The sequence below is a fragment of the Pygoscelis adeliae genome, unplaced genomic scaffold (assembly GCF_000699105.1).
Source record: "Pygoscelis adeliae isolate BGI_AS28 unplaced genomic scaffold, ASM69910v1 Scaffold343, whole genome shotgun sequence".
Classification (NCBI taxonomy): Eukaryota; Metazoa; Chordata; class Aves; order Sphenisciformes; family Spheniscidae; genus Pygoscelis; species Pygoscelis adeliae.
The window spans coordinates 461,695-481,794 of record NW_008824402.1 but is presented as its reverse complement, the minus strand read 5'-3'; the positions used below and the strand labels follow the sequence as shown (position 1 = coordinate 481,794).

Here is a 20,100-nt window from a genome sequence, read left to right as displayed (position 1 = left end):
TTTGTGGTTTAGTGGGCACGGTGGTGTTGGGTCGACGGTTGGACTCGATCATCTAAGGTCTTTTCCAGCCTTAATGATTCTATGATCCGAGGGGAAGCATCACCCCTGACCCAAGTGCTGTCGTAGCAGATGTCTGCAAGCCTGGTGTGTGGCTGAGCTGTCAGGGAGGTTATCGAGTGTGCCCGCACAGCTCTTGCCAGCGAGGGGATGCTGGAGAGCACAGTGATGGACGGAGAGCCATGGGCTGCCACTGTTCATACGCCCTGTGAGAGTGCTGAAAGGATGCGCGGGCAGAGGGACTGGGCTGCTGCAGCCTGTCAGGGCAGGAAAGGTGCCAAGGGGGGCTCACGCGTGTCTTTGCTTTGCTCCTTTGCTCTGGACCATGCAGTCTGTGTTGTCTTACCTGTGCCTCACTTGCTATCTCTGCCAAACAGATTTCAGCAGCATCACGTTTGTAACCGTTTATGCTTGTAGTGCAAAGTCTGTCATAAAATCTTAGACAGTATAATTAAGAAACTAAAACTAGTGAAAACAGGAACAGTAGAGTAACTTTTAACAATTGTTTCTTTTTTGAATCTGCACAATGGCTTTGAGTGCCTGAAGCATGACAAGGGTGTTTGATTGCTGCTGTTCTAAATGTTGTGCAGGGCTTTTACCACGGGGACCCCGCCAGCACCGCGGTATCACCACTCAGCTGTGGTCTATGGGAGCAGCATGTTTGTGTTTGGTAAGACAGCGGCAGATTACAGTTGTGCGTGCTTGGAATGATAAAAGTGCTGGTATTGTTTTGAAAAAAAAAAAAGATATTTTTAGGAAGCGTCAAAAGATCTTATTCAGTAGCAAATCCACTATTTTTCATGGCTGACTGTGATTTCAACTTTAGGTTGGAAATACTTTTGCTGTTTTCTCTAAAGCAAAGAAGGCTTGAAACTCATTACCACAGTGTTTCTTTAGGGGTAGGAGTGGAGGAGAAGTCTCCCACCTGTAGTAGTCCATTAGCCAAATACCTTCCCTTTGCGTGATCTAAACTAAGTTTTCTTCTAATATAATGACTAGAAGTGTGTATGTGCTATTACTGCGTTTGAGTCTAATGGAATTGTTGTTGCCCAGGTGGCTATACTGGAGACATTTATTCCAATTCCAACCTGAAGAATAAAAATGATCTCTTTGAATATAAGTTTGCAACTGGACAGTGGACAGAGTGGAAGACTGAAGGAAGGTAAGGAGCTGGCATCGTTACCCCACTCTTCAAGGGGACTTGAGCGTAACTCAGCAAACACTTAAAATGGCACAGTTAGAATTGGTTACCAGGCTAATATTAAGGCTGCAGGACGATTTCTGCTCTACTTTCTTGATAAAAGTTTTCTGAGAACTATCTTCTGTTCTGAAGGAATTTTTTTGCAAGGCCTCCATTCCAGAGTGTACTATATTGGAAATTTGACCAAAATCCATTCTTCACGTTTCATTCCTGTGACAGAAGGGATGGGAGCAAAGGAAATTTTTTCTTTTGAATTGTTTCTTTTTCAAGGACAGCATGAAATTTGTTGATCCCTCATAGTTTCAATTTAGTTTTATCAGAAGCCAATTTGTAGCTTATTTGTAGTTAAATCCACACATTCTTTTCTGAATAAAGTCTGACTCTCTCGGAGTGCTCTGAAATGCACACACTTGCTTGAAGCGCTTAAGGTGACGTGTGTTCACACAAATAAATTCAGCAGCAGATGAATGGGTTGATGATACATGTTTGGATCTGTTGAACAACGGTTCCCGAGATTCAGCTTTCCAAGGCAAAATCAAAACCGGTTCTAACCAGTCAAAACCAGAACTTTACTTCTTAAAGTTGACTTTGTGCACATTTTGGGATGTTATCTGTGACGCTGATTTTTTCCCGGCTACTTAACGTTTACCACACCTGCGCATGGGACAGACTGTGTCTTTACACGCAGTTCATTACATATTTGAAGTTTCTGAAATGCTGATTTTAGTGGGGGGAGGGAAGGGAACGTTTATTATTGTGACTTGTAGAAAGGGATGAGGAAGGCACAGTCCATTCTTAAGTTACTGTTGCTCTCCTCTGATGAGCATATGTTATGTTTTAGAACATAGACCGCCTTAGTAATTTCTCTTTCTGGTTATTCTAGCAACTTCGGACATTTTGGAGAGTAATTCTTATTCATATTTTACGAACTCAGCTGCCCTTGTCTTTCCCCACAATTACAAGTGTGCATACTGCACAAATGACCTCAAACGAGTTAACATTACCTCTACGGGTCTTGTGACATCACAGTTTTGCTCAGCCCTTCTTGGCTGATTTAGTGAAAACAACAAAGACTGGGGAAGAGAAATCGTAGGTTTGATCTTTTATCATGGGCACTGCATCTCAGGAACGCCCCGCTAAACAATCCCAAATAAGCATTGTGAGCTCTGTCCCAGGTCTCATTTATGTGTTCCACCTTCTTAGTGCATGAAAATATGCATGGGATTTTTATAGCACGAGTGGATTGCCACTTTGCAGTAATGATAGTGCTATTAATTGTCCCACTATTTAGCTACTTTCCATAAAATACTCTAAAAGTATTTGAAGCCGAGCAAGGAATTAATTGGGATTTTTTTTTTTTCTTTTTTTTTCTGTATGCATTAAGGTAATTTTTCTTTAATGAAGGAAGCAGTGTAAAATTCTAAAATGTACCCCTCAGAGGCTTGCTTTGTGTTTTGAGGGTGTATGACAAAAGCAATTTCTTGGCTTGAAGCCATTTTGTGTAGGGGACTTTATTCTTCTTACATGTGCATTTTTGCTGTCGTGCAGATCCTTCTTACAGCACCTCTGCAGATGATATAAGATTTTTTTTTCCTTAATTTTCTCAATTGCAGATTGCCAGTTGCGAGGTCAGCTCATGGCGCAACAGTGTACAGTGATAAGCTGTGGATCTTTGCAGGATATGATGGCAATGCACGGTATGTGGTGGGATTGCTCTCTCCTTGGGTGCTTTTGTAAAATCCCAGACACTCACTTTTCACTTCTGTAGAGACATTTTCGTATACCAAGTGATTTAAACACATAACTGGAGCTTTGCAAAACCCAGCCTGTTTTTGAGCATTACGTTTTTGCAATTCACCGGTTCATGTTCAAATAAGTATGTGTTTAAAACTTAAAAATCTGGTGACTCAGAATGGCTATGGATGTATAATTTGACAGCCTTCTTGGCTGTAAAGGTGCTAAATGATCTTTGAAATTTGGCAAATGAGCATTTCCCAAAAGATACCCACCGCAGGCCTTCTGATGTCACTGAAGACTTAGAGAACAAAGCATGGATTTTCTCTGAAGTCATATGACAGAACTAAGAAGACAACATGTCAGCTTTTTCTCTGAAAATATGTGATACTCTTGGTGGGATGCTGCACTGAAATACCAAGATTATTTAGGTTGAAGGGAGATGAGATTTTGGCTGGGGAAAGACTGGAAATGAGTGGTACTGAGAAGTTACGGAGAATCTGGTGCCTTGTCCCGTATGGCAGCTCTTCACATCTATCAGGGAAGAATCAGTTCTGAACACATAATTTTCCTCTGTCTTGATGAACTTGAGAAGCATTGTATGCTGATGCACAATATTTGCATCGTGAGAGCATATATAGATTGTCACAAACTAGGAGCTGCCTCAGTGTGCTGGGCTGCTTCTGAGGAGAATCTGCAGAAGAGTTATCAGCTCCTCAAAGTCTCCGGGAGAATGGCTGCTAATTGGAAAAACAGATGGGACCTTTATTTCTGGAGGAGGAATTGGAGAAAGATGCATGACTCTATGGAGTTGCTCAGTTCCAGCTTAGGGAGTTCCCCAGGGACCTTGGGTAGCTGGAAGGAGGGATTGGGTGAGAGGAGCTGTCGGATTTATGTTAAATATGCCTAATCGTGTTAAAAGATGTCTTTTTGTGGAACATGAGCCTCCAGGCAGATTTGAACAAAGGAAGCATCTGTGGTTGTCTGTGAGTAACTTGTACTGGGAAAAGCGTAGTCAGATACGTAGTAGTCAGTGATGCTTTGTCCTCCTTTATGTGTTTGAGGTAGGATTCAGCCACATAAATAATTACTGTGGTCAGTCTCAGGGGTTAGCAGGGATGGGTAGAAGAAGGCAGGGTGGTAAGGGGTATTTCTGTAAATTCCTGAAGATTAAATAGCTCAAATCCTTAAGCTCCAGAGTTGCTGTGTCTAACTGTTAACTGTAGTATACTTGAAACCAGAAAGATGCTAAAGCAAGCTTAGGTGGTGGTATAAAATTTAGGTGTAGGACAAAAAAGATTATTATAGTTTTTTCTGTTAGCGGAAGTAGGAGATTCTTCCTGTGCAGGAGAAGGAATGCTGATAAAATAGGATCTCTGTCCTTTCAACTCTATAAGCTAAAAATTACCAAAAATAAACTGTTTCAAATCAAGCATTTTTTGTGTTATCACATAGGCTAAATGATATGTGGACAATTGGCCTGCAGGATAGAGAGCTAACATGCTGGGAAGAGGTAAGAAGCTTTAATTTGAACTAACACATAGAATTTTCTAAATTATTTAAAATTTCCTATGCTGGATTATACTCCTCTCTCTTCAGAATGTGTTTGTCACACAGCTGAAAAGAAACAATTGAAATTTGATTTTGTTTGTGTGTTTGGAAAACCAAGCGTATATGAAAGTGATTTTTTGCTTGTGACCTAGACTGCCTATGGTGGCTTTGCTATGTCCCCTATAAAAAGGGGCTGCATTTCCCACTTTAACCACTGCCATGGATTGGGAGCTTCGCTGGCTGGCTATCAAGATCAGAGTCCTGATTCTTACAGTATCAGGGGCTTTAGAAATGTGGCCTCTCATCCTTTTTATCCATGGTAAAATTAGTCTGTGTAAGCACAGCATTAGGTGATTACCTGTAGCCAGATTTATAGGGACTTGTTTGTCTGCACACATTGCTGCCATGTGGTCTGTCTGTCTGCTGATGTATCGCATGGTCCTGCAGCCCACTCAACACGTGTAGCTGTGCACTACAATAATACATTTTAAATTTTAAACTTTGTTATCTTTCAGATTGAACAAAGTGGTGAAATTCCTCCTTCATGCTGTAATTTTCCTGTGGCTGTTTGCAAAGACAAGATGTTTGTTTTCTCTGGCCAGAGTGGAGCAAAGATTACCAATAATCTCTTTCAGTTTGAATTCAAGGAAAAGATGTAAGTGTAGACAGTTAAGTCGCGCAAAATCCACAGTCATTGACTACTTCAGTTGCGAAATGCACATACTTAAGGGTATTGAGGAAGAATACTGCATCTCATGATGAGGAAGGGTAGATAAGATAAAATGTGGACTGTTTTAATAAGACTTTGTCATTTGCCATGTGCATCAGATTGGTCTTTTCCAGCAGACGAACAGAAAGTTTAGTAGATTCACTTCAAACAATAATCACGAATGTTAGTGTATTCAGAATGGGATGCCAACTATTACCTTCCTAAAAGTTGTTATATGAATACCTGACTAAAACCAGACAAGTGTCCTGTGAAATATCAGTTTGTAGTGAAATCACTGGGAAATGTAAAATGCATAGTATCTTTTAAAATCTTGAGTACTTGGTTTGAGACGTTTGGGGTGACTTGCTCAAAGTGTCAACCATTGCTCTGAAAATGTGTCCCCTCTGATGGGGGAAAAATGCCAGAAAGTGAGAATATAGACGCACTGGTCTGTTCTGACAACCTGGACTGTCTGGTTACTGGCTGAAGTGGAACCACAACTGAAACAACAGCTAACAGCCTCCAAACCTTGGCTGAAATCATGCTATCATAGGGAATAAGCAATGCCTTATCAAAATGGGATACGGTATCAGAATGGTGCCCTTTAGAACGGTTAGCTGTTCAAGTGTGTGACAGTAGATTACTGATTCCTTCCCAAGTTATGGTCTTTGAGCTGCCGGGGTTTACGTAAATACATCTGGGTTATGGAATGATGTTGCCTTTATCACATTTTCAGTTAGAAGTTTAGCAACATGGAGCTGACATAGGTCTCTGAGAAATCTGCAGGATTAGTCATAGTGCTCCTGCAGGTTCAATAACTACTGTAATAGAGCTCCTCTTCTTTATTCTGACAATCTGAGAGTTAGAAAACTTACTTTGCAGAAAAGAATTGTAAAAAACTATACTGTTTCATTTCTAATGTCTCAGTTGGACACGAATTCCTACCGAGCACTTACTTCGAGGCTCCCCTCCTCCTCCACAACGAAGATATGGCCACACAATGGTTGCATTTGACCGGCATCTCTACGTGTTTGGTGGTGCTGCGGATAACACACTGCCCAATGAGCTCCACTGCTACGACGTGGACTCTCAGACCTGGGAAGTTATCCAGCCCAGCCCAGACAGTGAGGTAAAACGTTCAGCTCTTGTTTTTTTCCTTTTACGCTCTGTCTTTTTTTGACCCGTTTTTGCTGTCAGGCTATGGACATGTTTTTCACAAGGACATTGACTTTTAGTTCAATGTAATAGCTCCTCCCCAGCAAAGGTTAAGCAGCTGAAATATTGTGGGCAACAGTCTTTAAAAATTAGTCAATGTTGATACATTTAAAACTTTGCTTAGTACTGTTTAAAGAAATACCATAAAACACTTGTAATTCAAGTTTTCAGTCAGTCATTATCTGACAAAGATTAGGAATGAATTCACTGAGTGGACCAGTGGTTGTGTGGTTGGCTGTGTGATGCTCTTGAAGCAGAATTCAAAACTAGACAAGGTTTTCATTGTTTCACTGTAACAGTGCCTGTGTGCGTAAAATCTTACCGATGCTGTAATTATACAGAATAGCATTTTCCTTTTAGGTTAAGTGTAAAGTGTTTGCTTATAAAGGTATGACTGTAAAATAATAATAGAGATCATAGGGAGGCTCAGAAATGGCTTTTTTTAACATATTTGTGTTAATAAAATATATACATTAAAAAACGTAGGTTCTTTACATGAACATAAAAAGACAGTAGACCACCAAGGGCCAAGTAAACAACCCAAATGAGAAAATATTAAAAAAAAAAAGATGAGGAACATCTTAATATGTTTGTTTTGGGCTACTCATTACAATGCAGTGATTGTGTGATAAAATGTCAATTTTTTTCCATAGTGCACTGATAGATACCCTCTCTGGGATAACCTGGTATTTCAAGTTGAAGTGCTGAGGGTTTGCATGGTTTCAGTACACATTTCAATTCACATTTCAGTAAATCTGGTTTCAGTGGCCTCTGATCATTTCATTCCCAGAATGCACAAAAAAAGTAGGTTTCTTGAAGCCTGTACTAATATGTGTATTTCCTGGATTTAGAATGGTTACGTTGAGTGTATTTGTTAATTTATGTTAAAATACTTCAGCTGATTTAATAGTAGGTTCAGAGTGTGTTAGCTGATCTGTGGGGAAGAAATACTTGATGTTTTTGTGCTGTATAGAGAACTGCAGAGATTAAGGTTATAACTTAGAGATGAATATTACATGAATTAGGATCAAATGCAGATTTACTAATTTTGCCAGAATTGGAATGACAGAGGTGCTCACATCCTTGACTGTTGCACTGTATTTTAGTTTGTTTGCAAAGACACACAACTCAGCATTTCATGAATAGGAAAATACCATTTACACACTGCTCTTAAATTAACAATGCATCTGGGCCTCATTTTGAAGAATTATTTGACCGAAGTAGTTCATGGTAGCCTATTTTATGCTTTACAAAGCTGATTTATTTTCACGTGAAATTAATAAAACTACATCTCCAACTTTTTAAAGATACGGATGCCTTCAGGAATGTAGATCCCGTTCTGTTCCTATCAATGTTATCATTTGACACTTAAGGCTTCCTCCATCGTTGGTTCTTCGTGATACGATTGCTTATCGCTTTCAGGAGCAAAAGTGCTCCTGACAGTGTTGTAAAACAGCATTATTACCTGACTTACCCCCTGCTAAATTTCACTTCGTATTTCAGAGCTCTCTTCTTGGGCTGTCTGTAATCCCGGGCAGGTGTCTGTCAGTTGCATGTGTTGTATTTTGAAGTTTCTTCCACAGTTATGGCATCTAGAGACTACTTTCGTAGAAATGGGAAGTGAGGTTGAAGCACTGTTGAAATGTGATGATAGTAAATTTTCTTTAAAGACTGATTAACTGTAAGAGACTTTAGGCGTTTTAAGTAAGTTTTAAATGATTTTGTGTGTTCTGGAGTGGTAAGTAGATAATTTATCAGAATTGTTTTCCTGAAGTTTCTGTGAGCTTTTGGCGAAGACTTTTAATAGTGGCAGTGACTCTCTAACACCATAATATTCCAGGACACTCTGAACTTGAAATTTCCTTTCTTATCCATATCTGTGAACAAAATTATTCACATTAAGTTGAAACAAAGTAGAAGACAGCGAGTGCAATGCTATCTCAGCACTTGAAGAATTCTGCTTGTGTGTGAAGTGATGTTGACCTCTGTTACTGTGCAGCAGAATAATCTATCTTGGCTTTTGATAGAGTTGTTGGTTTTGGTTTTTTTTCTTTTTCTAATGGTTGGATTGTATAGCATTATGTTGTTCTTGTATTTTCTATGTTATATGATCTTAGAAATGCTGCGTTACAGCTTTACTTAACAGCACTGTAGCTAGGTTGACCTTCATACCTACCATCATGTGATGCATTTCCTTAATTTTTTCTTCTTTTGGACGTTTAGCATTGAGTGGGCAAAGCCTCCAGAGTCCAAACTAAGAAGGCTTGGTGCTGATTTAGCGATTAACCCAGGAGTGATTTTTACAGTGCTTTGCAAAAGAGATTTCTTATACTCATGCTGAAGGAGAGTGACTGCTGCCATTCCAGTCTTTCTCGTTCTCTGAACTAAGACTAAGCCAGCCCTGAGAGGCTTTTCAGAGTGATCCAGGTAGTGATTTGGCCTTTTCAGACCTACACATGCCAGTAATAGACATGGACTGTCAGGTGGAAATGGTATTTGCCCCTGTTATGGGCAACGTGGAAGGTGACAAGTCACATGAGACTGAGGAATCTCGAGGCTTTTACCCGGAGAAGGTGGCACAATTTGAGCATTAATAACAGTGGTGCAGGGCAAGTTCCAGGAAGGTCCTAGAAGCCGTTATTGAGGACAAGCAGCAATCAAGTATCAGGCGCTGTAGGTGCACAGAGGCAGTCTTGCGTTTTCAGCATTTTGGGTAAACAGGTAGAGGAAAAACTGGAAACAAGTCTGGCGATGGACCTGTTCTAGTTCTCTACTCAGGCCTCTCAAAATTGTTGACAGTGCCTCGCTGTGGCATGGAGGATGGGACAATGGCCTGACAAGTAGAAGAGGGGAAACTAAAGTGGAACAGGTCAGTACTTTGAAAATAAACCAGGAACTCCTATTTTATGCTTTTAGGATGTCTCCAAAATGAAAATCAAGACATGCTTTCTGAACTGCACAATTGCAATCCACAGCTCTTCACACCTTTGTCTTGACGCTGTAATATATGTACATATATATTTTACAGAGCACACAGAGCTGTTCTCTATCTTTACTGTTAGATGATCTTCACAGTTGGGGCTTCTACTTTTCTAAGGCAGCCAGAGGAATATCATGTCTGAGTCCATGCCTGCCTGCATAACCCTGCCAAAGCTTCCTGAGGTGCTTGGTTTCCTTTATACAGGGCTATTGGAGGATTTTAAAATAGTTTAAATATATTTTCCTATTTCTTTATTGGCCTTGAGTTTTCCTATTGAACTCAAAATATCCTTGGCTTTTGAAGAAGGTTGGAACAGCATAAAAATCAGCAGGCAATAATAGGGAAAATGCCCCATCTTGCACAGTTCCTTGCCGGCAGACAGACAGACAGACACACGCATGCACGCAGCAGTCATGATTTGTGCTGCAGCAGAGGAGTGTATTGCAGGGAATGGCGGAGGAGCTCGAGGTCTGGGCGGGGTGCCCATCCATTTGTGGGGCACAGTCACGCAGAATCAAAAGTGATGTCTGGAAACAGTCACGGCCTCATAGAGGACAAGGTGGTGTAGGAAGAGGAAGAAAATTCTCCTTCCTTGCAGTGCTTAAGGAAGGTCAGTGTGTGGGATAGTCACAGTGTGCATCGCTCCCCTGTTTCCAGGCGAATGACCATCAGCTCCCCAGTGACTGCAGGTACTAGTGAGCAATCTGTCTTTCCTGAAGTTACAAGAGAAACCTTTAAAACATGGCCTGTGAAGCATTTTAGTCTCACAATTAGGCCTTTCAAAGCCAAGAACAATAAAAATTTCTGACTTTCAAAGCTCTTGATTTTTCTTTTAATAAGCAAAAACGGAGGTTAATGTGTTGGTAACCTTCTCTGGCTTTGAGGCACAGTTCTGGATTTCTTCAGATGGATTACAGTGATGTGGTTTGTGGGAAGCTAAGAAGGATTAAAAGGACTTACTCATCCTACTGTGGATGAGTCTGCCACGGTCTCCCTGTGCAGAGATCAGTTACACCCATTGAGGTATCTTCAGGCAAAAGAAATGTTATTATGTGAACAAAACCCTGAATTCCTGCAATAAGGCCCCTAACAAGATCTGCCTTCAGATGTGGTGAGTGTAGTTGTCAGGGTATCACGTTCTGCTAGGAGAGATAAAATTTAGCATTTCACAGTCCAAAGAGAAGACTGATACTCCTTATGTTTATAAATAATATGTAGTGTTCAGACTTGCATCCTTTTTAGAAAATATTTTTTAAAAATTCAGGATCTTCATACCAGTGACCTTTTCGAGTTTGTGCTCAGTAAGCTGGAGACAGACATCTTGAAAATGTTAGTATTTATAAAAACCTGGTTATCAGAGTAACTGTAGTTAAGATTGTTGCACAGCTCGATTTCTGTTTGTCAAGGCTACATTCGTATCCTTTCTGAGGGATGTTTGTTACATGCTTTGACAGAATTTTCCCAGAGAAAGCAAAATGCACGCGTGTGTGGATGATAGGCAGAAGGAATCTATTTCGACAGCTCACTTACCCGTAAGAAATTAGAACAATACAGTATTAACATGACTCATATTAAATGGGAATAAAGTTGGATAACTGAAAGATAAGAAATATGGTTTTGAATGAGGAGTAGTTACTCTGCTTATATCCTTTAGAGACTGGTTCTTGTTGCTATAAACTTTTGTCAACAGCCTTGAAAGAAAACAGAAAATCACAGCTTTCCCCTAATAGTTACTGACTGTCCAGAGTTTTGCCAATTAATGATTAAAATAACAGTCCACTCAGAGTGGTTTGGATTTCTTCTTAAGGTGGGCACAAACAATATGTATTTCAGTATGTATGTAAAGAAATACATCTAAGAACAGGGTCTGTGGTCTATGTTAATAGTTTCCCTTACAGTATCCCTGGAAACAATGACTTAAAAACTTCAGTCATTGTGGGTAGCTGAGGCAAGCTCCCTGTAATGTAAAATGGCTGGAAGTGCTGATGATATTCTTGGCTCCAGAAGCTGACATAGGGCAGTATTATTTAGTAATATAAATACATTACCCCCGGGTTTATTAGATAGATCTTCCAGTATAATATCTCACCATCTTGTGTTCACAAATCAAGGAGGTTATTCAGAGGAGAAATCTGAAAATGATTAAAGATTGGGAAACACAGTGACCAGCTGTGAAGCGTAGTCTCTTTTAGGGAAGGTTCATGAAATTAATTCTTTACTGGCCTACCTGGGGAACAGAGGCTTTTTAATCTGTTGGTAAAAGATAAAGCAAGATCCACTGGCTTAAAGTTGAAACTAGAAATAATCAGACTAAAAAAGAAAAGGAAATAGAAGTTTACAAATTGTAAAGAATGAGGGTAGTGATTCATTGGAAAGTTTTATCAGAGCTTTTTGGTAGATTATTCACTTCTAAACCAGAATTTGATATTTTCTAAGAAGAAAGTTTTCCTAAAAGAAATGTTCCATTTCAGTACTACTTCAAGGAAGTCTTGTAGGTTGTTTTATGCAGGAAGTCAGATTAAGATCCCAAAAGTACTATTATGGTAATTTGATTTTTGAATACACACCACGGTGCCAAAAAGAAGCAAATGGTTGGTCGCTTGATTTTTGTCATCTGTTGTTAGATTTCAGTATGTGATCGTTTGAGACACATTCATTGGATTTGGCAATACTTGCTCTTTAAACTGTGCCTAATCCTCTCTGATGAATTATACATTAACACTACTTTTTAAATTTGCAACTGATATATTAAAATTGTTTTAAAGGAAAGAGAGTTTACAGTTAATACAGTAATCTGTAAATAAGTTACAGATTGTCTTATATTCGGACTTTTGCAGTGATAACAGCACATGTTTGAATGTCACTGTTAAAGAATTAACCTCCCTTTTTCCATGCTGTATTCTCCAGTGAATGTCAAATGGAAAAAAATCTCATCTTCAGCGTAGAGCGGAATATCAAATGATGTCCACTGTCCCATCCCCTATTACTTACCACAACCAGAACTGCAAAATCTGTAGAAGAGCTGATATTGCAATAAGCTTACTCATATTTATGACTTTGCTTTTGTATCTAGTGATTTATCCTGTGTCGTAGGTTTTTTCATCATGGTCTTCAACTTTCTATCCTCTACCACAATCCATGACAATCCTTCTTCTGTATTACTGCTTCATATGAGGAAGTGGTACTTAACTGAGGTGATCCTCTGCTTTACACCATTGTTAAGCTATAATAAATGAATTTATGTTGGCAATGCAGCTACGATGATCTCAACAAATACATTGCAGATAAAATGTTTTCGACTTGCTAACAGTAGTGCGGTGTTGAAAATTTCATGAGAAGTCTTGAGAAGTCTCTACCATGGGAAATCTTTAAGAACAGGCTAGATAAACCTCTCTCGGGAATGAAATAGATATTGTTGACGTTGCATGGGGCAGAGGAATGGAAATAGCCTTTAATGAGGTCCCTTCCAGGTATCTGTGATAGGTTTTTAATTCCCTCTCTTCTTCTGTGGTACAATCAGGAAAATAAGAGGGGAAAAGGAAAGGCTACATTTCCATCTTAGACATAAATTAAATTTCCATCATAGCAGAAGCTAAGCTGGACTTCCAGACCTGGAGTATGTTAAAGAATAGGAGGAAGTCTTTTGAGTCGCAAAAGCAGGTAGGTTGGAAAGGACCTCCAGAGGTCTTGAGTCTAACCTCGGGCTCAAAGCAGGTCTGTTTAGGGCTGGTTGCTCAAGGTCTTGTCCAGTCCATTTCTGTGTATCTCTAAGGATAGAGATCCAACAAGCCTCTCCTGGCGCCTCTTCCAGTGTTTGTCCACTATCATGGTAAAGCATATCTTCCCTTCATACCGAATCAGAATTTCCCGTGCTCTAACTTGTTTCTGTTGCCTCCTGTCTTTCACCTCTCAGAATAGTGCCTCTGTCTTCTCTGCACTCCTCCTGTAGGTAGTTGCAGACAGTAAGATATCTCCTTTGCCTTTTCTTCTCTCATGCATCATGTGCTCCAGGCCCTGAATTGTTGCAGTAGGTCAATGCCTTTCTTGTACTGGGGAGCCCAAAATTGGGTAGAGTACTTCAGATGTGGTAGTGCTGAATAGAGGAGGAAAAATCCCTTCCCTCAACCTGCTGGCTACACGCTTGCTGATACAGCTGAGGATGCTGTTGGCCTTACTGTGGAATAACTACTGACTCCTGTTCAGCTTTGTTGTCCACCAGGACTTCCCAGGTTTTTATCTTCAGAGCTGCTTTCTAGACAGCCAGTCCCCAGCCTGTATCATTGCAAGGGACTACTCTCTCCTGGGGCAGGACTTTGCATTTGCCTTGGCTGAACTTCATGAGGTGCCCATCGGGCCATTTTTCCAGCCTAGATAAGTCCTTTTGAATAGCAGCTTCCAGCATTTCAACCACTCCAGACAATTTGATATCAACCACAGACTTGCTGAGAACACGGTGCCCTCCTCTAATCTGTGAAGCCATTCAGCATTTTGTAGGAGATGATCAGGTTAGTCAGGAAAAATTTAACCTTGGTAAATCCTTGCCGAGTGTTCCCAGTCACCTACTTCATGTGGTGGAAGTAGCTTCCAGGAGGATTTGCTCCATAACCTTCTCGGGATGGAGGTGCGGTTGACTGGCCCGTGGTTAGCTGGATGCTGCTCCTTACAGGTGAAAGAAGCCTTTGCCCAAGCTGTGTTCCTAGGTTCATATCATGCCAGATTTTTAAAAGTAATAGGTGCTTCATGGATTATAAACAGCACTTTGTTTACTCTCAGGTACCTACAGCCCTAAGCTAGGATAGATGAGTCCGTCGCCATAATCTGGAAAGAATCACTGTCTAAGGAAAGGCATAATCAAGCCCTTCAGTATTTGCTTTCTCCTCCTTTGTTCATTTGCACAGCCCTGTGTCTTGAAGTTCACTCTAAAATGAGTCTGTTCCAATTTTGTCAGAAAAGCATATAGATTTTCTGCACCCAGCATGTGAAAACATTTTAAATCCTTAAACCTCCTTGAACCTAATGACTATCCAAAGCTCTGTCTGCCCATGTGTTTCAGAGTTTTATGCTGTTGCCTGGTATGATAGTGTAGTAGCGTCTCTTGAGTATAAACAGCTACCAGCAGTGACATCTCATTTGGACCTGTTGGAGCTTACGGTTTTCTTCCAGTTTCAGAGGAAAAATAGATTATTTTTTTTTACCTTTTACTTCATGTTGGTTCACCCAGTTTGTTTGTTGATGGCTTTAGGTCTTTTTTCATTTTGTCTTAGAGTTTTTAGTGGGTATTGGAGGATAGAGAGGCTCATCAGTGTTCCTAGGTTGTGAAAGAGATCCGAGCGCATCTTCACTGACTTTGGAGTTCAGTGCAACAATCAGCTTCCTTCATACCTGCTCATTCATATATGAGGGTGAGGAGGGTTAAAATTTACACAATTATAAATTTATTCTGTAAATATGAGAAGGCCTCTGAGGAGTTGAGAGAATGCGAAAGAAGAGCCTTGAAACAACTGCAGGGGATTTGATTTTAGCTATTTCCTAATATTGCACATAGTGTTGAAATTTCAGTCTGAAAAAGCACTGAAAACATGTTAGAAATGCTTTGAGAAATGAAGAAGAGATAAAAGATAAACACTGAAAACAACACAAGTAGTCACAACCTGCAATAATAGTATAGCTAATATGTTCTTCACAGCCAAGAGAATCAATCTCCCTACAAGAAAGTTACATTTTTGTAGCTGACCCAGATCTCTTGACAGAGGTGCAGAAGAGTTGTGTCTGGACCATGAATAGGGCCAGCTAAAGCTTGGCCCTCGAGGGGCGCGTGGCTCTCTGGTAGAGCAGCAGCGGCTGGGTTAGCTCTGTGCATGTTGCCTGTTGTCACGCCATGGTGTAACCTGTCAGCCATAGAAAAGGTTTTACTTTATCGTCTTCCAAATGCGTTAGTCAGCTTTGACATAAAGTACAGGTTGTCTCTTTGTGGTGATCCATCTGCCCTGTTTTTTCATCAAGGCAGAATGTGGGAAGTCTGTCTCAGACTGTGGGAATCGCTGACAGATATTGCCTCTTTGCCATCTTTGTTCATGATTTGCATTCTTCCTACTTGCAGGAAACAAAACCCTCAGCTTCTCATGAAGAACCATGGGAGGAAGAGGGCAGACAAAAAGCAATTAATGCTTAAGATTTTAATTGCAGTGTACCTCTGTCATTGAAAAAAAAAGTAAGAAAATTACGTGACTAATTTAATTCAGTCACAGTGATGGGCCCCAAACAAGACCATGGTGCTTTCTCTGGAATGATTCTGAATGTTTTGGATACATGGGCACGATCTTTTGGAGCTTCAGCCGCAGGGACGCTTCTGCTCCATGTCCAGTCTCTCATGCCTCCCATCTATACTTTTACACACTATTGTTTTTAAATCTTGTAACCAGGTGTCCCATCCAGAAGTGGCTGAGAGAGTATCTGCCCCAGAAGAAGTTCCCTCCTTGCCCTCGGAAGAACGTGGTTTAAAAAAATCTCGGGATGTTTTTGGTTTAGATTTCGGCATAACAACAGTTAAACAACCACCCACAGCAGACTCAGAGGTAAATAAAGAAACACTTGGAAGTGAAAAAGACTTCAGAAATGCAAATTCAATTTATTCCAGGAGAGAGAGATAAATTCCAGCCTTGTATACGCTTTTTCTCCTCCGCTCCTTTTTTCTCTCCTTGAAATTTATCTTGAACCATTTCAGCTTAAACTGTAATCTAAGAACCATTTAAGCCTTGACTCTGCACATGTGAGTTCTAAATTGCATATAGAAAACTAGTATTGACCCCTGAGTGGAAACTATTCATTTGATTTAATTTTACTTTTACGTTGATTCAACTTAATTTATTAAGGACTTCAAGTGAAGCCAAATGTATTCCTGGTGAGGTTAAAATTTAAGTCAATGAGTTTATGTAGGGGTTTGCACAGGTTTAACTAAGTTTATTTTAAAGTATGTGGAATCAGCCCCAGAGATGATGCTCAGGGCTGTAATCTCAATCTCTATTTGAACGATTGCTAGGCGCTGTAGCACAGGGAGAAGCAACACTAATGCACAGCTTTGTAAGTCAAATCAGAACCCTGATGAGGATCACAGGACAAACTCTATTTGTGTGTCTAGACAGGATACAGAGTGAGTTCTGAGCACAAGAAATGCAAAAAAAAAAAAGACTTCTGAAATACTTGAATTTTGAAAATGATGGCTTGAATCGTGCCGGCATTGTGGAAAGGTATACTGAAAGGGAAGCAAAGGTGACTGATGAGATCTGCTTTTGAAAGCAAAGATTCCAGCTTGAAAAGAGCCTCAGATTGCAAATCTCATTAACCTTAAATAGGGAAAACGCTTCAACAGATGAAACAGGGCAGTGTATGTTGGAGAGGGGTGCCAGCCCGGATCATCAGAGGTGTCAGGATTGAATCTAAAATTCTTTTTGTCAGGCACTGCTAATAAAGTAAGGAGATCATGTTGATTGAGAGATAAGTATAGGAACTAGAGCTGACAAATACAGTCAGACTGGCAGTGCATCTTAGTCTGTGATTTTTAGTATTCTTGTATGCACTGGGAGTGAGAAGGACGATAGCCCTTTGAATTCGCACGTGACCATCTGGAGTTGCACCTGCAGAAGCCCTTACTGAAATTACAGTTATTGCAAATCAAAAGTATAGTTTTGCACAGATTATCTCACCTGCCAGACTCAAGTTATGTTTGCACAGTGCTGGTTTTAGGTAGCAGTTATTATTATACCAGGAGGACTTTACCCGTAGGTATACTGGTGTGCCTTTATCGTTAAGCATACCTAACACAGGCCTGACTCTACAGTGTAATGGCTCTGTTTATCACTATAATCCTGAGTGCAATTCTCACCTTGTTATCTGGAATATTTGCAACTAAGGTACATCAGGGAAGGGTTGCCATCAGCTGAAGAAAAGTGAAGGCATGGGAGGAAGTGTCTGGTGTACAACAGGATTGGGAAAGCTCTGCTCTCCCCTTGTGAAAACAGCCATCTCGGCTCCCTCTACACAAACACAAGCGGCTTAGGAGACAGGAGGAATTAGAAGGTCGTGCACAGTTGCAGAGCTATGGCCCTGTTGGACATGGTGAGATAGCTCACACGACCAGAAAGACAGGCTGGGAAGGTGAGAAGAAGGGGTTGTGCTCCATGTGAAGGAGTGCCTGGAGCTTTGCCTTGGGATGAGTGGTGAGCCAGCTGGGAGCTAATGGGTAAGGATCAAAGGATAGACCAACATGGACGACACTGAAAAGATTTTAGCTTCAAGTGAAACAATAAGCAACAGGAAGAGAGTGCTGACTTCTAGCAGTTTAGAACATGCCCAAGTCTAAATGGAGTTTCATGGGACTGCAAAGGGACAGCGGTCTCACTACTGGCAGGACTTTGGAACTTGACAAGGTGAAACACTGGGAGAAAAGAGGGCGAGAGGTCATCAGAAGAAAACTGTCCAAAGAAACCACTGACAGATTCATAGCGTAAAGTGTATGTTCGTTACCTGATAGCTCTTAAGCAGAAATCTGCACTTCTGCATATCACATTCAGAGCCCTAGCAGCCAGACTTAGAACGCAGAAAGTACCAGAATAACCTTAAAATCAGAAAAATTAACCTCAGAAAAATTAATACAATTTCTTTGAGCCTCTTTGCCAACTGTAAAATGAGGATGACCAACACATTCCTATGTCACAAGCAGGGTGTGGGACAGTTGGTTAGACTGTGCTTGTAAAAGACAGAAATTAGGATGTGTTATATTGCAAAACAAAGGCTTAGTTTCACATTCGCCCTATGGTGACTTTGTTCCTCTGAATGCAGGAGTTCCTAACTGTAACCTTGGCTTATAGTGTTGTGAACAGGGAGTCGCTCACAAGTGATAGACTTGTTGTCTAAGGCAGTTCTAATAAACTGCAACTAGTAATAATCCTTTACTTGTGCAGATGGATGGAGTACATACATGCGGACCATCGGGAGAATTCATAGGAAAGCTGTAAGAGCAATCAGCAAGTATGACCCCATTGAAAAGCTGAAAGAGCTGGAGATGCCTAGTTTCTGGTGGGTAGGACAAGAGTTAATGTGATTAATGCTTAAACTGCAGCAAGGAAGATTCAGCCCAAGTACTAGGAATAGCTTGAACAGAAAGAAACACGGTGCACCATTTTCTACCTACACAATTATTTGTGGTAGAGTGTGTGTTGAAAATCAGGGTTTCTGTACTCTCTTTCAGTCTCTTACTGGGGAATGTGATCCAGTGGCTGCAACCCTGTAGTGCTTGATACTGGCCTTTCAGGTTTTAGACAGGTTTGCTCTATTATAGACTGTGATTCTTGTCCCACCTTTGCATGAACTGACCTTCTTGGGGTTTTATCAAATCAGATTTCACTGTGTGCGCTAGTACAAGGGATATTACTTCATATCTGTTCCATATAAACTGTACCTGGGCTGAGCATATCCAGCAGCTGGATTTGGCATCTTGGGAGGTCTCCCAACAAAAAATTCAGGATAGGGCAGGGTTTGGCATCTGGCATTGGTGGATGAGGAACATGGAGCCCAGCATGTCTCTCTCTACCTGTTTATGCTCCTGAGCTCTATTAACCTTTTATTTTTTTTTGCCCTGAATATTTTCTTCTTGAGGACTGAGCTCCCTTGGTTTGCACTGGGCCAAATTTTTTCTCTGGCCAAAGCCTTGGTCCTGGGAGGGCAGAGTGTTGTTCTCTGTGAAGATGGCATCGGTCTCTCACCACTTGGCAGGATTGCTGTCACTGTGTGAGGGTTTGTGCTGGCTTGAATTCTGCTATTCTGATTCAGCAAAACAAATACCCTCAAACCCTCAGCTGCACAGTGTTTTGATGAACTGTATATGGCCTTTCTTTTTCTGGGCTATCCTTTCATATTTTACATTTATTTACATGTATTTAAAAAGTACTATTGTTTGATTGCTTAAGTTACTAGTAAGTGGCAAAGCTCTGGTTCCTTGACCGCTCCGGTACCAACCATTACAAATGAAGAATCATCGTTATAACATTCCTTACAGATTGTTTGAGTTAAATATGATGTGACTAGCAAGTATGGTGTTACTTGGTTAAATATTCAGATGATTCATGTTTCCTTTCTGGCACCAATTGTGAAAATGCTGTAAGTTTTTTTGGTTGAAAAAACCGTGGTTGTTAAATACAATGGCTGCTTTTTAAAAGCAGCTACTAGAGCATATTGAGAATTATTTCAATTAAAACAAAACTAAAGTATTATTTATTTAAAAAAAAAAGGCAGGGAAAATGACCTGAGTAAGTATAAACCAGGTGGCCTGCATTTGATCTCTGACAGAATAGGGTTCTTTTTTTGTTGGAGAGTCAGTTGTAAGAAAGATATTATAATACAGCTCATATCAGCCCGTCTAGTAGTGTGGAAATAGGTCCTGGCAAGCAAACTTCATATTTTGGGATGAGGTTGGAGGTCCAGTTGATAAAGGTCACTGATGTATTTTTAAACTACTATAATATGTTTCATTTTTTCAGTCAGTACATTTTATTTAATTAATGAGATTACTACTAAGAATGAATAGAGGTCATGTAAAATTGATTATATTTGACAGTAATCTCACCCTGTTTTGGAAGGGTATTGAACAGGGGCCCA

General features: G+C 40.4%; 1 protein-coding gene across 1 annotated transcript in view; it reads left to right on the top strand.

Annotated features, from left to right (window-relative positions):
* Positions 1 to 644: 644 nt before the first annotated feature.
* Positions 645 to 20,100, top strand: part of LZTR1 (leucine-zipper-like transcription regulator 1) — a 36,059-nt gene continuing 16,603 nt past the window's right edge. The window contains exons 1-7 of the mRNA XM_009320363.1: positions 645 to 727; positions 1,111 to 1,219; positions 2,872 to 2,955; positions 4,448 to 4,505; positions 5,059 to 5,198; positions 6,180 to 6,384; positions 10,123 to 10,129. Of these exons, the coding sequence (XP_009318638.1) occupies positions 715 to 727; positions 1,111 to 1,219; positions 2,872 to 2,955; positions 4,448 to 4,505; positions 5,059 to 5,198; positions 6,180 to 6,384; positions 10,123 to 10,129 (616 nt within the window). The 5' untranslated portion in view covers positions 645 to 714. The remainder of the gene's footprint in view (positions 728 to 1,110; positions 1,220 to 2,871; positions 2,956 to 4,447; positions 4,506 to 5,058; positions 5,199 to 6,179; positions 6,385 to 10,122; positions 10,130 to 20,100) is intronic.